Genomic DNA, 21,262 nt, shown 5'->3' with positions numbered 1-21,262 from the left:
TAATATAATACTGTATGTTAACTAACTGGAATTTAACATAAAAAAACTATTAAACATTAATGAGATAAAGACACACACCTAATAGAAACATGAACAAAAGACTTAAATAACCATTTCACAAAAAAGAACAGAGAATGGCTAAGAAGGATGTAAAAAAGTGTTCAACTTCTTTAGTCATTAGGGAAATGCAAAATAAAACCACTACCCACACACAAGAACGGCTAAATGAAAAAGAGGGGAAATACCAAATGCTGATGAGAATTTGGAACTAAAACCATGCCCCACTGGGTTAACAAGGTTGAAACTAGCGGAAAGTTTAAAGCTTGTTTTTCAGAGAACCGTTTCTCCCTAATCAGCCATTGTGTCTTTTCAGACTCCACTAACAAATCCATTAGCCGTCTCTAAGGAAGCCTGGACTCAAGGTCAACTGGGTCCAGCCTAGGAACAAGCAAGGCCCTGCATTTCTTATCTGAAATAACAAGCCCAAGAATCATCTAGTTTACAGCTGCTCTCGGAGCATGCCCATAGCCCCTTCTCCTTGTCTTAAGATAACCTCCCGATCTCAGGAGCTGAATTTAGCCTTGATGTGGTCTCCAGGCCCAAAGTGAACATGTTACATATGTGTTTGTTCAATGCACATGTTCCATCTTTCCTCCTGTTTCCCTGCCTTTTTCCTCAATATGCATAAATCTCAATCCCTATGATTACAAAAAACTTGTTCTTTCCTCCCTGGGAAGGCAAATTTGAGGATTGTCCTCCCATCTCCTTATTCAGCGGCTTCTCCGATAAACTTTCCTTGCTGCATACCTGATGTCTCAGTGATTGGCGTTGCTGCACATGGGTCAGACAGATTTGGGCTCGGTTACAGAGCAACCACTTTGGAAAACTGCTTGAAAGTATTTAAACAGTTGAACATCATAATATCTTCTGATCTTATGTAATTCTAATCCTGGGTAAATATGCATGTTTCTACAAAAGGCATGTTCTAGAACATTTAGCTACACTACTCACTGTATTCGCAAACTGGAAATAATACAAACCACCACAGTAGAATGGATATATAAATTGTGACATATTCAGGCAACAGAATATCAAACAGGAAAGAAAATGAAGAACTCCCAACTACACACAAGGTAGCTTAAACAAATAAAGTGGGAAAAACCTCAACAGAGAGAGTGTATGCACCATGATTCCATTTATACAGAGACTGTTAGAAACCTGGGTGATGGTTACTGGAGTAACCAGAGAAATCTGGGTGATGGTTATTGGAAGGGGATCTGAGTGGGTATTCCTGGGGCGTGTGCAATATTCTGATTCTTGGTCTACATTCTGGTTATATGGATTTATTCAGTTCGTCAAAGTTTACCCAGATGTATCCAAATTAAGAAGTTATAATTGAAACAAAAGAATAGTGACAGCAACAGACGAAACAGTACATTTAAAACCAAGGAGCTCATAATAAACTCCATGTCCCCACCCCCTAAACCTTGCGCGCGCACCCACACAATAACATGAAAACCTCATTGGCTGGGAGTAGGTGACGCACTTCCGAAAGCCGCATCTTAGCACCGCCCCTTCCGCCTCCTGGTCGTCCGACCTTCCCGCGTCTAGAGCGTGGGGCCTCACGACTTTGGCCCCTTGGACCAAGTCCTCCAGGCAAAAAGTGACTCTTGTGCTTGGTGGCAGCCTCTTTCCCGGTCACCACCATCCGATCCCATTTGCTACCCGCCGCCATTATGAACATCCGCAATGCTCGGCCAGATGACCTGATTAACATGCAACACTGCAACCTTCTCTGCCTTCCTGAGAACTACCAGATGAAATACTATTTCTACCATGGCCTTTCCTGGCCGCAGCTTTCTTACATTGCTGAGGACGAGGGCGGGAAGATTGTGGGCTACGTCCTGGCCAAAATGGAGGAGGACCCAGATGACGTCCCCCATGGACATATCACCTCACTGGCGGTGAAGCGTTCACACCGGCGCCTCGGCCTGGCCCAGAAGCTGATGGACCAGGCCTCCCGGGCCATGATAGAGAACTTTAGCGCCAAGTACGTGTCCCTGCACGTCAGGAAGAGTAACCGAGCAGCTTTGCACCTCTATTCTAACACCCTCAACTTTCAGGTTAGTGAGGTGGAACCCAAATACTATGCAGATGGCGAAGATGCCTATGCCATGAAACGGGATCTCTCACAGATGGCAGATGAGCTAAGGCAGCTGGAGCTGAAGAAGGGTAGGTTTGTGGTGCTGGGCTCCAGGGAAAACCAGGAAACCCAGGGAAGCACACTTCCTAGTTCCGAAGAGGATGGTCAGAAGGAGAAGAACTCCGCCGCTGATGATAGTGGCAGTGACAGCAAGGAACCCAGCGAGTCCGAGGAGAGCACTGATGTCCAGAACAGCTCAGAAGATTCAGATTCCACCTCCTAGAACCTGTTTAAGGTATTCTGTCCTAATTCAGTCCCTTCCTACCCTAAATCTCTGCACCATACATTGACGTGCCCAATCCCATCCTATCCCTTCCCATTCTAGTCCTGCTGGACCACTGGTGACCTTGCGGGGAGGCGTGTTGAGTGGGTTGGAGGAAACTCATCGCTCACTAGTGGAAGTTCATAGGACTCCCACTCATATGCTAAAAGTAGATTAAATTCAGTAAAAGAAACCAGCATTTATCCAACTTTTTTAGTGTGAATTGTATTTTAGGGTATCCATGTAGTTGGTGAAAGAAATTTTTTCTTTATAGAATTACAGCTAATAAATGCAAGAGAATGATAGAACTTTAAGATCACTATTTTGCAACTCCTGATTAAATCATAGATTTAGCCAACTGTTATCAGTGGCTAATAATTACTAGATGAAAATTGAAGCACTTTGTAATTACGGATCAGATTGACAACACTTGAAGTCACTGGGCAAGAGTAATGTCACTAAAAGGGAGACAAATGTCACGTGCCTCCTAATGCAATATGAAGTGCACAGTAACACCTAGAAATATTCTTGCCAAAAGAAAACTGTATGTCTGTGTGTGTGAAATTAATCTTGAATCCAAACAAGGCTTTAGATCTTACTACCATTTCTATAAAAAAACAGCAACAACACAGAGACATATTAAACTGTGCCATGCCATGATGCAATCAGCCAAATACAGAATGAGAGAATTTGTACAGAACAACTGACCTGATTTCTTCAACAAACAAATGTCATTTTAAAAAAGGGAGGAAGTTTATTAAAATAAACTTTAGAGGTATATTAGCCAGATGCAACCATTGTGGACATTGTTTGGGTCCTGATTTAAACTAATCAAATGCAAGACATTTTGAGACAGCCAAGAAAATTTGTGAACACCGTCTATGAATTGTCAGTGATTTTGTTTGGTGAGTGAAATGGTATTGTATTTTTTTAAGTCCTTATCTGTTAGAGATACTTACTGAAATAATTAGAGGTGAAAGAATATGAGGTCTCAGATCTACTTTAAAATATTCCAGCAAAAGAGAGGAAAAAAAGTTGGGGAGCGAGAAATGTATAAAATAAGAATGGCAACAGATGAAAATTGTTGAAGTTGGCAATGGGGGGTTTTAATTTGGAACTTGGGGGTTTCATTATGCTATTCTTTACTCTTTTGAATGTGTGAAAGTTAACATGAAAAGTCAACAAAAACAATTATTATACTTCCTAGTACACATTAATGCTAATACTAAGCAGCCACTAAAAAGTAGTTGGGTTTTTTTTGTATTTTTTTAAAGATTTTATGTATCTCTTTGACAGAGAGATAGAGAGCACAAGTAGGCAGAGAGGCAGGCAGAGGCAGAAGGAGAAGTAGGCTCTCCGCTGAGCAGGGAGCCCAGTGCGGGGCTCGATCTGAGGACCTTGGGATCATGACCCGAGCCGAAGGCAGCTGCTTAACCGACTGAGCCACCCAGGCGCCCCTAAAAAGTAGTTTTAAAGACTATTTAAATACAGGACTTCCTAACACCCTAAGAATTTCAAGGATCAACGAGCTACTGTCAATTTAGAAACTTTAACCTCTAAACAATTTAGAAACTTTTACCCTTACATATGAAAAAGGGAACTGTCTCATAACAAAGGCCAGTCGTGAGTGATAGACACTGTATATAGTTAAAATAAATGCTGTTTGATTTACTGATTCTTAAAAATTTTTACTTGCCAAGCATGAGCCTTGGAGTTGGTATATAATCGTGATCTGGACAGGTTGATGTTAACATTATATAATACTTAAAGATTTTATTTATTTAAGAGAGAGAGAGCTCACAAGCCAGGGAAGCAGTAGGCAGAGGGAGAGGGAGAAGCAGACTCCCCACTGAGCAAGGAGCCTGATGTGGAGCTTGATCCCAGGACCCTGGGATCATGACCTGAGCCGAAGGCAGATGCTTAACCAACTGAGCCACCCAGGCGCCCCCATTATATAACACTTAAGAATAAATGTACTATATTTTTTACACCTTTTAATGCTGAAGCCCAAACTGTATTGCACACTAACCCTATTTTATTCTCATTCAAGTATAGTTCCACAGGTTATAAAAATTTAGGTATAGTAATTTCATGAAGGTTAGAAAGAGTGTGACCTCAGAGGAGTCCTTGCATCTGGTTTTTAACAACCTGAACATTTCAAAATGACTGATTCATTTAGTCAAAGGTTAAGTTAAAGGCAACAAAACAATCTAAAAGGAAGGTAAAATTAAGCAAAACTTAATGTCTTAAGAGAAGTGTTGTCAAATTTACATCTGCCTTAAAAACCCTGAAGGGGGGTGGGGGCTTGGTTAAATATGTGACGGGAATTAAGGAGTGCACTTACCCTGATGGTCACAGAGTGATGTATGGAAGTGTTGAAACTGTACACTTGAAACCCATATAATACTGTATGTGAACTAACTGGAATTAAATATAAATTAAATTAAATTAAAATAAAATAAGTATAAATTAAAATAAAAACTTAAAGGCAGGAAAAAAAAAACTTGAGAGGCTCTGTCAAGACTATTTGATTTAAATCAACAAGGCTTTAAAAAAATTACCAATTTTCAAATCCCCATATAGAAGGACTTAGGTAATATTGATCTCATCTTTGTGGTTACTGGCTCCTCTTCAGTTGTTACACTGTAGCTAAGAAGGATCTTAAGTAGAACAGAGCTAATTGAAGATTGCTTTAAAATAATGAATAAATTATATATACTCACACATATTTTGTTATTTATATATTTTATATATTTACATATATGTTATATATATGTATATATATTTTGATGAATGCAAAAGCGCTTAATACCTGCTATGAGAAACAAAAATGATTGCCACCCTAATAGGGGAAGAGAAAATAATAAATAATATGAAATAAGAAAATTATTGTGTGACAGTTATAAATCTCAGAGTCCAAACTCAGGGATGATTGAAGTATTTCTTTATATTACTATTATTGAAGTTTATTTCTGAGTTGAAGGAGATGATTCCTGTACTTAGTTAGCATCACTATCCTTCCAGGTCAATATCTGCTGAGTCATCATCATTGGCCTCATCTAATCTTTGGTCTCACTCTTCACTTCTGCGTCCTTTCTACCCAGAGGCCTCGTAAGGTCTCTATACTCTGCCATGTTTGGGCCATTTTGGTAGCAAGGGGATTAGTCTACGTAGGCTAACTGTTCTTAAAAAATAACCCCCAATCTCAGTAAGTTAACAAAATACCAGCTTATTTTTGACATCACAGTCCAGTGTGGGTTAGCAGTGTGGTGGGGATATGCAAGGGAGAAGAAAAGCAGGGCCCAGCTCCATAAAGTCACTCAGGAATCCATCTAGAACAGTTGTTTGAACTTGTTTTGTTCCATAACCCCTCTGGCAACCTCGTGAAGCCTAAGGATCCCTTCTAAGAAAATTGTTTTTATACGGCAGACAAATCATACAGGATTTCAAAGGAAATCAGTTTTATTGAAATATAGTTATCAAGCTATTTTAAAATAAATTTGTTATGTATATGCCTCTTCATTATCATATGAAATTTAAAAATCAAGCAGTGGGTCTAGTAATTACTGTTACTTCAAGGAAATTTGGTTGTAAATGATATTTTGAGATACCTTCAACAGCTATAACATAATATGAAAATACCTATGGTTTAGGTATTTTTGTTGGTGACAAAGCCACAAGTCATGCTAGTACTCCTGTGCATTGATGTCTATATTCATAATTGAAGGAAATGCTAAATTTCAGTTAGAGGTTAATGAAAATACAGATTTTTTTTGTTCCAAACCCAAGGTCATAATCTCCTGAATTCTCTTATTAACTCTCAGGGTAAGAACCCCTGATTCAATGACTCTGCATTTTTTAGAATCGTATGTCCCCTACTGGTTCATATACATTCACAACATGCAGATAAGAGAAGAGACTGCATATGGAGGTTTATGTAGTTTTTAAAAGTCAGTACCATTTTTTCCAACTAATTGCAGGGGAAGCTAGGAAATGTAGTTTAGCTTTTTGCCCAGGAGGAAAAAGAATGAGTTCTGGTAACCAGACCGTGTAGTTTCTGCGACAGTGGGAAACATCCCAGTGGTGCTGTGGACCAGGAGAAATTCCGCTTCCCTGCCCAGCTAAGAGCTTAGGATTCTTCTGCCGCTCCCTCTTCATAACGTGGCACGGGGAAACTCTGTGAGGCTACCCAGGGCTATCTGCTTAGTCACATGACACATGTTTTCTTCTCTTTACAAACTTGGGTATGGGAAACTGGGATTCTGCCACCTTGCTGTCTTTATGCCTCTCATTAAAGCCTGGAAGAAATGACCCCTTTATTCTGAATTCCCCCAAAGTGCCTATGACGTTTCAGTTATCATCCCTCACCTCCATCCCACTCAACAGGGTTTCACTAGTATACGTGCTTAGTTGCCTGAATGGGAACAGCCTACTTGTGAGGACAAGAAAGAGTAGGAAGAAAGGATTTTAAAGGTTAATTATCCTGCCACAATTAAGGCACACCCTCCTTGGAGCTAGAGTTCAAATACCTACAGAAAAAAGTCCTGAAATACTAACTTTCCATTTTCTTTTATCTCCTCCTTTGGGTCTGGGCAACAGAGACAGTTAAAGTTAGAGGTGATAGTGAGTAGGGCAGTTGGTGAAGGAGATTATCTTCATCTACAAAGTAATAAAAATTACTACTAAGAATATGAGAACTCACTATGTTACAGATACTATTCTAGGGACTGTCTATGAATAATCTCATTTAATCTTTCATAATAGCCCCTGAAGTAGGTACTGTTACTCCATTTTACAGATGAGGGCTGCATGACTTATAGATAATAAATGGAGAACAGGGATGCACACTATGGTAGTGAGACTCCGTGATGGTGAGAATCAAATGAGACAATCCCTGTAAATTGTTTAGCACACTACCTCACACACAAATATTCTGTAAATTTTAGCTCTTAATATAATCTATAGTAATAGTAACCATTCAGCTTCTTTCCTTTTCTTCTGCACAGTAATCAGATGATAGAATGTTGTGTATGAGCAGCAACAGTTTGCAATCTTGGAAGGGAGATGCATCTTAATGATTAAAATAGCTTTCACTGACAAGCTGAATGTCAAAGCATTCAGCTGAATCAATGCTAATCAACAGCAAAGTTTCTAGGGAGCCATAGCAATGAAGACAGGTCAGTTCAAAACCTGCTAGTTGAGGCAGGGAATGCCATCAAACTGACGCTTATCTCCTGACAAGAAATATGTGCTTGATGATTAATGACAAAAAAGAAAAAAAAATGCAAAATCTCAAAATTTTCCATTGAGCTGGCAATATTGAGTTAGCCAGGGTTACTTCAGTGACTCTCCTTTCTGGTTCTTTCTGTCGCTAAGCTGTCATCCTAACAAAAAGTTGTTAAATGTTCACATGAGCATTCACTGAAATAGACTGTTCTTAATTTTACCAGACAACTAATTATAACTGGAATGATATAATGAAATATGGAAGAAAGTTAGAGACTGACAGGTCTGGTAAATTCCTAGTATAACCTTACCCCAGATATGCCAGAAACCATAGATTTCAAATGTAAATGCACCACTCTATGAAGATAAAGAGGGGGTTGGGAAGAGATAAAATATTGTTTTGAAATACTAATCAGATGGATACCATTTGTTGAATTATTTATAATCTCTAACAATGTCACTTTTCAATCAGTGTATGCTGTACAGTTAGGGTGAATGAAATACCAACTTTGACAGGGGTAACTGATAAAAGCAGAGGTTCTTTCTAAATTGTATACTCTATCTGTGCTGCAGTATATAAATTCGAATATGAGCATTATGGTAGAAGATACAAGGAAGAGAGGATATTAAAAATTATGTGAATGGCAGTGGTTCAAGGAGCCAGAGGAGAAAACCTTGAAAACATTCTGCAATGCTGTTTCTATAGACTGACATCCTCAAAACATCATAGGTTTTCTTTTCTTTTAAAAGAAAGCATAAAATTCTGTTTTGTGTTCATAAACTCGTGTTAACAATTAAAATATTTCTCAGGCCAGGGGCGCCTGGGTGGCTCAGTCAGTTAAGTGTCTGACTCTTGATCTCAGCTCAGGTCTTGATCTCAGGGTGGTGAGTTCAAGCCCTGTGTTGGGCTCCATGCCAAAAAAAAAAAAAAAAAAATTCTCAAGCTTCCATTGCCTACCCTTAAGAAATCCTGGTAATGAAAAAAAGAAAAAAAAAAACAGAAATCCTGGTAATGTAAAAATTTGAACCTAATAAGCTAATTAATTAAGCGCTTTAATATTCATATTTTAAAAAGAATGACTATAAAAAGTTTCTGTACCCTTAAACAGTAAACTGTCCTAGGGCTTTTATTACATTGTTATTTGACTTTTAAAATTTAATGTCTTAACTATGGTGAGTGCTGTGAATTGTGTAAGACTGATGAATCACAGACCTGTACCCCTGAAACAAGTAATACTTTATGTTAATTAAAAATTTAATGTCTTAAAATTATCAAGCAGTATTTACTGAGAAAATTAAAACAATATATAATATTTGGTTTTTTTTTTTTTTTAAAGATTTTATTTATTTATTTATTTGAGAGAGAGAGAATGAGAGATAGAGAGCACGAGAGGGAAGAGGGTCAGAGGGAGAAGCAGACTCCCTGCCGAGCAGGGAGCCCGATGCGGGACTCGATCCCGGGACTCCAGGATCATGACCTGAGCCGAAGGCAGTCGCTTAACCAACTGAGCCACCCAGGCGCCCTAATATTTGGTTTTTATATAACTACTTTTGCAAGCCTATCTTAATATTTGACACAAATTGAAAAAGGTAATGATGATAGTCTTTCTCATATCTTATTACTCTTCTATTATTGCAAATACACTTTAAAAAAAAATAAGATTTTGTATTGTATGCTTCTGATTGTCCCGCAACTTGATTTACTGTTGTTATTCTAGAAACTGACTTTTCTATCATTATGATTTTGTGGGAAAAAATGCTTTTTAACCACTCTGTGCATAATAATCAACCTTTATCTTATTTTTATGTGCTCTTGATAGATGAGAAAAATGCATCTTTATAGTTGTAAGGTTCTGTTGTTTTGTTTGTAGTTACTTAGCAATGGGCAGCAATACTCGACTAGCTTTTCTTTAACTTATATATTCCATTCACATATCATTATAAACCAAACTACCTTATTAAGGATAGGGTCCATGTCTCATTTATCTGTTTCCTAAACTCCTCGCACATTATTCATTCATTGTAGGTACTCAGTAAATATTCATTGAGTGAATGAAGGAAGAAAGGAAACTCCCAAATTACCTATGCAGTAATTTTAAAAAGGAAAGTAGGGAAAATGTATATAAGGTACTACTTCCTATTACCTAATGTAATTAGAACACTTTAAAATTATGAATAAAGAGACATAATGGATATTTTGGTTTCATCTCCAGCTCTCTCAGAAAATATGACTTATAGAATTGGACACATTGTATCTAGCTTATCAAGAGCTAAAAAGACCTTTCATTTCTTTAGAATTGAAATAAATTTCCTTTTGAATGGAGTAGGATGGGCTAGAATTTGAAGATGGCAAGCAAAAGTATCTTGGTTTCTCTAGGTTTAAAATGGGATTTTTGGGGGTGTTTCAGTATGCTCCCTCCTCCCCCTTCTCCTGGCAGAAGTGGATTTTAGGTACCAGGAAAAGTTCGTGTGCCCTCATGGCTGGGAGGGAAGAGAGCCCCAGACCCACGTGTGGGTCTTCGTGCTGTCATCCGAATTCTCACTGGCGTCTATGGAGATAGAGCTACTCTAAACTGGTTACTGGTACCTTGTTTATCTGCTGCTGAAGTCTGTCATTGGTTAAGCCAATATTGTGTTCTTTTAGAGTTTAGAACCTGTAGCCCTCTCTTGCTCACTTGCCCTCTTCTCACTTCTCAACAGCATTGCAGTTCCTCGCATCTCAGCCACGTCTGCCCTCTAAGCCCTGGCTTAGCCTGTCTGCTCTGCAGCACCTTTCCTGGGATCATCTCACAATGGCCCCAATGGCTTCTCACTCTCAACAGGAACCGTCTACATATCCCACTGGGATTACAAAGGAATACCTGGATACAAGAGCCTCCTGCACAAGAGCCAAGAAACTTTGAGGCCTGCCATCACAGAACCTTCTTTGGCCTGCTCACACCATGCCACGATTTTACTCTGTAGTAGTCCTGTGCTGGGTGTGGTTGTCTTGCAAGTTGTCTCCTCCTAGAGTGCTGAACAGGAAGCAGGGCAAACTCCTGAAGCTCCTCCGTTTTCAGGTTTTGCCATTATTTATCGGGTTTTCATTCTTGAGGGTGTAGTCAGGACCATCAAGTCAGACCTCATGCCCTCCTTCCTCCTCTTCTTCTTTCCTGGAGGAAGTATTCTATTTTCTCTTCCTTTCTCTGGGAACTCATTGTTTGTCTTATCCTCCCCTTTCTTGAGGCGGTATTCTCCTCCTCTTTCCCAGCTGGAGGAAGTCACGAGTAAGGGCTTCTACTACGCAATCAGAACTTGGCGATTTTAAGAAAAGGACAACCAGTGATTAAATTGCAGGATTTAATCTCCTTATTTGTGTCAATTTGGTTTTTTGTTTTTTTTGTTGTTGTTAATGACACAACTTGCCATTTATTGAGTACCTATGATATTCAGGTACAATGTAGGACTTTTATTAATGATATATTTAACTCTCTCAGTACCCCTAAAAGGTAGGCGTTAGGATTCCTGTTTTATTCCTGACAAAACTGAAGCTCAAAGAAGCAAAGTAAATATCTGGGATCTGAACCCGAGTCTATTTGAATTCAAGGCCAAAGCTTCGTTCACTTTCCCATTGCCACTCTTTGCATTTTATTCATAAAGGTGTGAAAACTATAGCAAAAAAAAAGGAAAATCTACAGTTTAAAATGTTCTGTTGACTTAATACATGGCAACTCTATGTCACTTGTAAGTATTTCTGTATAACCCACCATTATAATCCTGTTTTACTATTTTTCTCCAGTAAAGATAAGTGAAGACAAAGTGCTTTGACCTCTGCAGTGTGTCACCAGATAAATCCAGAGTTATCATTACTTAACGTTGTTTTTATATTCACTGAATGTGAATTACCATAGTATATAACATTTCTCATGTTTAAATTTTTGTGAAAACTAGTGTATATGGTTTTAAGTCAAAGCCTTGACATTAACCATCTGATGACAAGAAATAAATCTGTTCTCTGTAATCATAATCAGCCCTGCTAAGCACTTCTTACAAATCTCCCCCAATGCACTCTAAGAATGCCTACCTAATAGTAAATGATTGCCTGAGGCAGATATAAAAGTTTTTCCCCCACACAATAAGGATTTACTATTTCCTGTGGTAATACACACCTCTCATCTATCTTTCCATTTTTCCTTTTTTTCTTTTTAATTTTTCTCCCAGCTCTAAAACTATTTTATTCCTTCCCCTCAAGCATGTGTTTATCTCTTTATTTTTAAATATTGCAGCTTTCTAACATCTGTCTCTAGGGCAGCATAATCTTACTGATGAAATATTCCATGTTTTCCTTGAGCCCTTGTCAATATGTCTTCGTGTTAACAGCTTAGCAGATGGAGAAACAGAAGGAGTAGCCTCAGCTTACCTGAATGATTGCTCTCCAGCACCAGGCACATTACTGTCTGTAGTAACTTGATGATAGGAATTGGAGTAATTGGAAAATAAGAAATGATATCTGACTTTTGCATTGTTGTTTACTAAAACTATTGGCTGCTTTTCTTTGTTACCATTACATCCTTTTTCCCAGTCTCCTACCAGGAGAAGGCAGAATTACAGCAACCCCTGTAGTTTGGACTGTACCACTTCAGATAATGAAAGTAAAATAAACAATAATACTAATATTGCTTTAGGCATAAATTAACATGTTCCCAAGTGATTCCAGAGTAATAATGGTGATTTAGCAGCAGCAGTAGCTTTCTGTAACACTGAAATTGTGGGAACCTGTGACACTGCTGTTTGTAATAACATTGTTCTTTTTACATAGGACAAATTATTGGGGTTTTTTGTTTTTTGTTTTTTTAATGGGCTGCCTGCTTTTTACTGAAGTACAATCCTGGCAAGGCTAAAGCAAGGCTTTGAAGCAAGGTTGTAGGATAGTAATGGTGAACAACCTTGTACTAGCTGAGAGAAGGACCCACACCCTCTCCTTGCAGCTTTAAAGAAACTGTTGGGTGGGCTCAGGACTGTCAGAAAATTAATCAGAAATATTAATTATCAAGATGAAGAGTTTTCTTTGGCTGGAGAGAGAAACTTGTGAATGAAGCCTGTGAGTTACCTAGTTGGAATTTGTGTGATTTTCCCTCTGGAAATGAGAACAAGGGGCAGGAGATGATCATCTAAAATAAAAATAATGGGGTGTGTGGATGTGTGGGAAAAGTAGGGAGTGGTGCTGGAAGTTAGTTCAAAGCTGGGAAAATTTGGAAAGGATCAGGACTCTGAAATAGCTGAAGGGAGGTTTTCTCAAATTTTTATGTGCAGGTGAGTCATCTTGGGGATCATGTTAAAAATGCAGATTTTGTTTCAGTGGATCTGGGGTGGGGCCTGAGTGTCTGCATTTCTAACCATTCCTAAACAACACTGATGTTGCTGGTCTAGGAACCACACTTTGCCTAGTAAGGTTCTTAAAGCTCATCTCCAACCCTGTAACTAAGTCCAAAACACCTGTGACTAGCCCTTGGGTCAGTTTGGATTAAATACTGAATAATTCAGAAGCCCATTCTTAAATACAAAGTCACACAAATCCTGTTTGTTTTTGGAATTTTGTTACATAGGGCTGATGACCTAATAATTTCAATAAAAATTCCAGATATATTTCATCAAAATGTATACAACCAAAAAATTTATATATACAGTATATGAAATGTGTTGATAATAATTGACATTACATCTTCTATTAGTGTTTTATGTTAATATTTCCTTACCTTTGATAGCCAAACAAGTAAACAGTATATGAGATTTTTAAAAATTTCACTTTTCATTATCATTCAGTTTATTGTGTTCATTGGTCCACAGATTACCCCAGACACTAATAATTTTTTCCATGCTGACATCTGACACAGAATTTGAAAATGAACACAACCTTTTGTTTTGTTTTAAATTGGAGCATCAGACATCAGATCTTTCTGTGGAGGTGGTGTGGGAAACCCTTTCAAGAGAGGTTTTTTTGTCCAAGGGTAAGAATTTCTAGCCCAGGAGTTCTCAACCTATGCATCCAAGTCACCCAGGTGCTATGTTAAAGATGCAGCTCAGATTGACTCCAGCTCAGATTTTTTCACATACTGCTATCTGAAAATCACTGACTAGTAGAAGGTGTTGAATTCCTTATAAAGGTAATTTGAAGAGCACTTTTGCCATGGTGATACTCTGCAGACTTAAATTAATTTGTCATAAGTAGCAGAAAACTCAGAGAAGTTATAACACATTTTTGTTTATTATAAAACATATGGGAATGATTGAGGTTGTATATGGGAACTCTGTATGTTCTCATTTTTCTGTAAACAAAACTGCTCTAAAATGGCCATTAATTAGAAAATAAAATGTATACACTGAATTTTACATGTGTGGTCATTTGATATATCTAGATGATTATACATATATTTTACATAAATGTGATTATGTCGTGTATGTTATTTTAGGGTGTTTTTTTGTCATTAATTGCCCCCCCAGTCCTTTCCCCGTCCACCCACATTCCTTTCCCTAGCATGCTAACATAGTTTTATCCTGTATTTTCCTCCAAGTTTTTTAAAGCAAACAATAGCTACAATTTAGCAGTTGTGATGTATAGCACAAGCTTGAAGAGTGAGAAAGCTCACAAATCACACTGAAATGTTCTTAATTTGTTTCTAAAACAAAAAGCTCAAATAATGCAATGTGCAGTTAAGAACCAGATACCAGGCCAGTCTGGAATCACATGCCCTTCTACTCATGTTTCATCAGTTCCTCATATCCTATCATCATCTGGGTGTTCTGAGTTAGAACTTGTATTAACAGTACTCAGCCAAAAACCAATGAAACAGACCAAGTGACTTACCAAGATCCTTCTTTATACTTTTTTTAGACATGAATGCTTCTTTGAAATCTTCAAAGATACAGTTCATTTCCTTGAAGCACACTTGAAGTGTTATTTAAATACCATGTTTCCTTATATGGACATAGGAATTACTTTTTGTGAATCTCTGGGGGGAAAAAGTTCTTTCATTATAAATCATACATATATTGCTTTCCTACCCAAATTTAGATAGATTTTGCACTTTAGTTGCAAAATCACCTCAACTGCATATTATAAAAGCTTACCTAGAGAACATAGTCTTTAGCAAGTTGAACAATTTTCATAAGAGATGGTTTAATAGAGTGGGAAATCACAGACTTCGGAGTCCAAAGGCTTAACTTTTAATCCTAGTTTGGCTTATTACTACCTGGATATCCTCTGGCATGTCAATTTTCTCATTTGTAAAATAGAGATAAAAATAACTTCCATGCCCTCAGGGTTATTGTGTAATGAGGTAGTATAAGAAAAACTGCATTGTAATTTGTTTACACATGTAAATGCTATTGCTAACTAACACTTCTACTTCCAGAGATTTTTATCCCCACGTTCAAACTGGTGCAAAATAACATTGATCATTCATTTTCTTTTTCCTTCCTAGCCATCCAGAAAAAAATCAGTGCTTTGGCAATGATGAATGTGTAATGTATGTGATATTTCAAGGGGTGAAGAAGGGAGTGGATTCTTATAAATGTAGGAAATCAACTGTATATTCATTTAAAAACAAAAGGGGCTTAATAAAATTGTTTATCTCTTGTTCTCTATGACCTAAGCATTCATATGTAGTAAGATTATTCATGTAAGTCAAACTGTACTTGCCTCCCATTTGCATGGTTTTGAGGAAAAGAGACACACACACACATACATACACACAGTGACCAAAGTTTTCACATACTCAAAAGCTTCAGTAAACCAGTAGTTCATTAGGGCAAGCATCTGGTTGATTTTCCATGCCAGAGCCCTAAGCAAGGTATTAAGTCCCACAGTCCCTACTTTTTTACTGAAAGCAGATACAAAAGCTAAAATTTGTTAAATAATAGATGTTATAAAGAATCTTGAAAATTATGGACTCCCTCATATAAGGAGGTTTCTAGGAAGCAAATATTTCTAATTTCCCTTTGGCATCCAAGACATTTTGTGTCCTGGAACAGTGTACCCTACTTACAAGATTCCTGATGAGTGAGGGGTAAACCTTTCTTTTTGTAAAATAGAAGAAAGATTAGTGTGAAGGAAAGGTAAGAGAGAACCAACACCACAGGAGTGCTTTTAGGCAGATCGGTCTAGGAAGATGTACATTGGAAGTTGAGGATACAGATTTTAAGTCCCTTAAAATTCCCCTTGCCTGTGTATCCCTTGTGAAGCACTCCTCAATATGAAAAGCAATGATTTGTGGTATATTTTCCAGCACTTCATACATGTTCTTAATTTTATTTTCTTCCTTAAAATTGGGGGTCTGGGGCAAGGGTTCAGTTAATTTATATCCAGGAAGCATCTTAGGCTAAAGTGTCACAGCTTTTGTGAGTCTAATTGATTAGTATCTTTATCTCAGCTGCCTTAAGTTAATGTGTAGTAGTAGTGTATAGTGCTTAGGCTCACATATTGTGGGTTACACCTGGAGTTATACTCTGAGGCATCTGCTTTAGAAGTATTTAAATAATTCCATATACCCTGTTTTGTAAGGATGGCAACCCTATCAAACACTAAACCCTTCCCAGGCACCTGAAATAACCTGAAATAATAATTTATCAGCTAATGATAAATATCAAAATTCAGAGAAAATCAGTTTAAGAGTAATAGTGTATAATAATGGAAGAAATTGTCAGCTGTTAGAAAGTCCAAGATTCTTCATGAAATTTGTTTTAAGTCCTTTATTATCCTGGTCCAAAAAATATATATAGAGAGAGAGATCATTTTTTAATAACTGATTGCAATCCTATTTGCACAATGAAAAGGAGTAGTTTCAGAATAAAGAAAGAAGGCTGTATTTACAATTTAAATTTTTGTATACCAGCAAAATTCTAGTTGGAAAACATTTGGGTCAGTTTCGCTAAAAAACAGAAGTTCCTGTTTTTGATGAGGAAAAAGCATAAATAGGGGCTTATCTTAGAATGTAAAGCTTTTAGAATCACCCTGTAATTCATGGCTTATCCCTGGGAATTCAAAGCTTTATAAATTATAAACCTTTTCCAGGACATGGTACACACCGTCTTATGTCAGATAGGGCTAGGCTAAGCCAAGGGCATAAATGAATTTTCACTTCTTTGCCCTGAATTCTTCTTCCAGCCCTGATACTCAGTATTCTATTATTCTTTTCTGGGCTTAAATTATACACCCCTTGCCTAGACTAGAATTCCTTCAAAATAATTCACATTCTTAGATAGTATTTTCAATTTTTTACCCCTTCTGTTCCTACTTCCCATAAATAAATAAGCAAATAGATAGTTGCAGATCCCACTTCATAGCTGGTAATAAGCAGTTTTTTAAAAAAAAATCACTAAATTATTAATAACTGGCAGGCTTGATCCTTTAAAGAATATACACGTATTTAATTCAAATGAATCTCTGATTGGTGGGATAAACCCGCTTTGTCAGTATCATTCTCATCTGGTCATTGAAAGATCTAAATTGGGACTCCAAGGGGGGGTGTCCTGCCGTCTTGGGCCACAGTTTTCAAAAGAAAGGGAGAATGCATTTCCTGTCTATGAGCAAATGAAGGGATAGGGTACTAAGTAAGCAATGTTTGTTTTTGAAGCTCCAAAACTTTTTTTCTACATCTTTCCTCTAGTTCTTTCTATTCTTTTTCCCATTATCTTCAATAAAGTCACAATTTCTACATCCATAAAATAGGAATAATTGTAGGATTTCTGTAAGGACTGCAAAATTGTTGTAGGGGTTAAATCAGAAAATTCATGTAAATTACCTAGCTCAATATTCAGAAAATATTAGATGCATAATAAATACTGGTTCCAGCTACTTCCCTTCCAATTAATAAGTAAACATTTTAATAAGACTGATAATTCCAACATAGGATTATATGTTTGAATATCATTTTATGCAAAAAGCTGTTTCTGTCTGCCCGGTCTTTCTTTTCCATTCTCTTCTTGTATATCTCTGAGTGTGCCCAGGCAATAGCAGGTGCTCAAGTAAAAGCATGATCGAATGAAAAGGAAGGGTTCACAGATGAGGAATAATTGAGCCAATGAAAAAATTATAACAAATCCCACTTTATATCAAATAATGGTAGAACAAGAGTCCTTTACAATCAATAAATCTTATTTTAAGAAGAAAACACTCCAGTGCAGTTTTATGCCAATACTATTTTCAAATCTAAAAGCCAAATAATATTATTCTAACATTTCCTTGCACAAAACATAAAAATAATAGGTACAAATGACTAAGGACACTTACTAAATCTCTTAATCAAGATGTGTTTTTCCAAATACAATAGCAAAAATTCATTTAAAGTAAGAAAACATGATTATCAGTGAAAACCAGGACATTGCAAACCCGATTTGCACTTTAGAAGTAAAATTAAGTTAATATTTGAAATGTTTTTAAAATACCACAGTAAAATGTGTTTTTCATAGGTGTTTCTTTATGCTTTTGAAAGGGAAAAAAATGACTAAAGTACTATTTCATTCTTTGTGCAGAACAAAGTCTGTTTTGTCTATTAAAAATAAAAATAAATGAGCAATGATTTCCAAGAAATCATCTTGACCAGCATTAATGACTAGTTTGGTAGTTAACAGCCTGAGGCATAGCCAGAGGCCACTAAGGCTCTTGAGGGGGGCGGGGAGGTTGGGGGATTGTGGTTTACCAGTAATTAACTATAGGTATGAATCCAAACTTCCTAAGAAAAGAGATAAAAGTTACTTTGGATGATTCTATCAGTGTTTATCTTTTCATTAACTCCTCCCCCACCTATTTTAATAAATAAGAAAAGAGGATGCTGCCATCATTTCACAAACCAGGTTGGATTGGAAATAATTCATTTAGTGAAATGAGGACACTCAGGGGACCAATTAATGCCTTTTCAAGCTTAGACTATACAACTATAAGAACCAGTAGAAAAAAAAAAAAACCCTCAGTCTAACACATTAGTTGATTGTTGGTGAATTGAAACTCAATCATGAGATCATAAGGATTTTTTGGAGCTTCCCTCCCCCCAGTTTTTAATCCTATCTCAACAAAGGTAAATACATAAGGATTATAAATAAACAAATCTGAAGTAATATAGATTGGGGGAACCTCAAGAGGGTCAGGAGATAATGAAGATTATACCTCAATATTGGGATTATGATGTTAGTTCTTTATTTCAATAAAAGTGGATAGAGATCTTTCATATCAGGGACAGGGCTTAGCTGTAAGGACAAAGTAATCTTCTGGGAATTATGCATACAGGCTTGACATCATTTTTATTGGATGGCTGATGAACTGGAAAACTCCAGGATAGCCAGGCTTTAATTTGTAATCTTAATTTTCATATAAATCGGTACATTTCAGGGGGAGGGAGTGGGGGATGTGGGGGGGCCTTTGACGCTTGCTAGCCTTGTGGTAATAAGACAGTGCTGAAGCACAAGCTGCAGCACTAACTCATCCAGTATCTGATTCTGTCTTTTCCTCTATCCATCTGTCTTCCATCTTTACATCTATCATTTAAAGAAATTTACAGCCTGCAAATACCAGAGAAGCTAATGTTAGTGCAATCTTCCCTCCACCTCCTCTTGGAATGATCTATAGTAATCTACTTATCATAGACGTGCACACTATAATGTAAAATAATTTAGTCTTCACCCGGGAAAATGACTACAATTGTTTTGCAAGTATGAATTCGTAAGGGCTTTTTCCCCCTCCTTTTTATCTTTTCAAAGGCTATAGGACTTGAGAATATACTAGTTTCCCATCATAAAACAATTATCATGGTGTCTCCCATATATACTTTTATATCCATAGGATTACAGAGGGGCAAAGTTATCAAACTAGAACACAGTAGTGATTTATTTGGTCATATAACAACCTGGCCCATGTATTCCCAATATAGAATGCAGATGCCCTTCACATTGTAAAAGAAGGTAATTGCCAGTGAATGGAATATTTTAGAAACATATCGATAAAATATAATTTTTTCTCTAGATTGTTTTAGCTTCTTACATAAGTAAAATTGAATCTTCATGAAAAATCATCCTAATCAAAGAACATTTGAGTTGAATCAACCATAGAAAACAATATACAAAGGTGAAATGATTTCTTCACAAGCACATATTTTCTCTCTCCCTTTCAAATAATGCTTCTATAGCTTTCCAATTTAAATTTTTCCTGTTGGCCTTTTGTTATTTTTCTATTTTAATTCCTTATCCAAAATTAATATGTCTTGCCATTGACCACTTTCTATATGCCTTCTTTTGCAGAAATGCTGACACATAAGTCTTGTTTCTGTTTAGGCTGGAATGGTACTACAAATCTTAATCAGGTAATTAATCCATCCACCCATTTATCCACTGTGTCAAGAACCATAGAGAGTGGCAGTTATACTCAGACGGTACACAGTGTTTTACTTAAAGAAGTTCATGACTTACTGGGAGTTAGACTTAAAATCAGAAAACCCCAAGAAGTCTTCCAGGAAGAAGTGATATTGAAACTGAGACTTAAAGACAAAAAGAGGTTAGCTAAGCAAAAATAGTGATGGAGATAAAAAATGGGGTAGAATAACATTTGTAAAGGCAGAGCACATGAAAGAGAATTTGGCACATAATGCAGGAGTGAAGTTGACAAGGGTTTACAAAAATGTATGAGTTTAGTGAGGTATAACTTGATAAATGGTAGAACCTCAAAGGAAAAGATATTGATACAATGAAGGTATTAATCTTTAATATCCATTGGCATTTATGTGAATAACTCCAATGATTGGAAACTCATTGCAATAAAGATAGCTGAATTTATTTGCAAAATTCTAATATTTAGGAAATTCTCAATATTTTCTAATTTTATAGAATTAGAAAACATATATAGCTATCCATTCTAGTTCTTGAACCACATGGACTATGATTAATCTTCCTTTCATATTAATATCCTTGAAATTTTTGAAGACGCTTATGGAGTCCTTCAATGGTTGGTTGCTTAAAATGTTCCTTATCTATAATAGTTTTCACAACTTTTAACATTTTTATTTCTCTTCTCCAAATAAGCTCCAGATTTGTTCCTTTTAAAGTGTGGCATCTGGGACTGAAAGTAATAGTCTGTGTTTAGCATGACCCGTAGAGAGCAGAGAGGCAATATCCAACAACCTTTTTCTCATCACTGTATTTCTATTATTATTCCTAGAATGAATGAAATTTTTTGAGCAAACTTATATTAAGAATTATTATACAGAACTTTTATTCAACTAAAGTGCTAAAGTCCTTGCCATGTCTGCTCCCATTTAAGTCACATCTCTGCTGTGCTCTGTTACTATAGATCGGTTTTTAAAGAAAAATCCAGAGTATTACTTATATCCCTATTTAAGTTCATTACTCTAATTCATCCCTCCCCATATAACAAGTACCAAGAAGTCTTACCTATGCTACAGTATAAAATTTGCCAAAATAGGTGAATAGAATATTATTATTGTTAACAATAATTTATTAGTAATTAAACACAAGGGATTGAAGACATTCAATACCCCATGAATATAAACAGAGTAAAGTAGCTCTTAAGTTCAATAAGTACAAATATT

General features: G+C 36.7%; 1 protein-coding gene and 1 long non-coding RNA gene across 3 annotated transcripts in view; one reads left to right on the top strand and one right to left on the bottom strand.

The window, feature by feature from the left end:
• The window catches only part of LOC141372476 (uncharacterized), a 178,990-nt gene that overhangs the window by 19,703 nt on the left and 138,025 nt on the right, over positions 1-21,262 (bottom strand). The window lies entirely within an intron of this gene.
• On the top strand, positions 1,605-14,003 carry NAA11 (N-alpha-acetyltransferase 11, NatA catalytic subunit). Its single transcript, XM_025886917.2, has 2 exons — positions 1,605-2,438; positions 10,392-14,003. Exon 1 carries the CDS (start codon positions 1,737-1,739, stop codon positions 2,424-2,426), a length of 690 nt encoding a protein of 229 aa, XP_025742702.1. The 5' UTR covers positions 1,605-1,736; the 3' UTR covers positions 2,427-2,438; positions 10,392-14,003.

This window comes from Callorhinus ursinus, unplaced genomic scaffold, assembly GCF_003265705.2.
Source record: "Callorhinus ursinus isolate GAN/ISIS: 27379988/994484 unplaced genomic scaffold, GSC_fseal_2.0 scaffold4, whole genome shotgun sequence".
Taxonomy (NCBI): Eukaryota; Metazoa; Chordata; class Mammalia; order Carnivora; family Otariidae; genus Callorhinus; species Callorhinus ursinus.
Note: the sequence above shows the minus strand (reverse complement) of the source record. Positions and strands in the feature narration are given on the sequence as shown.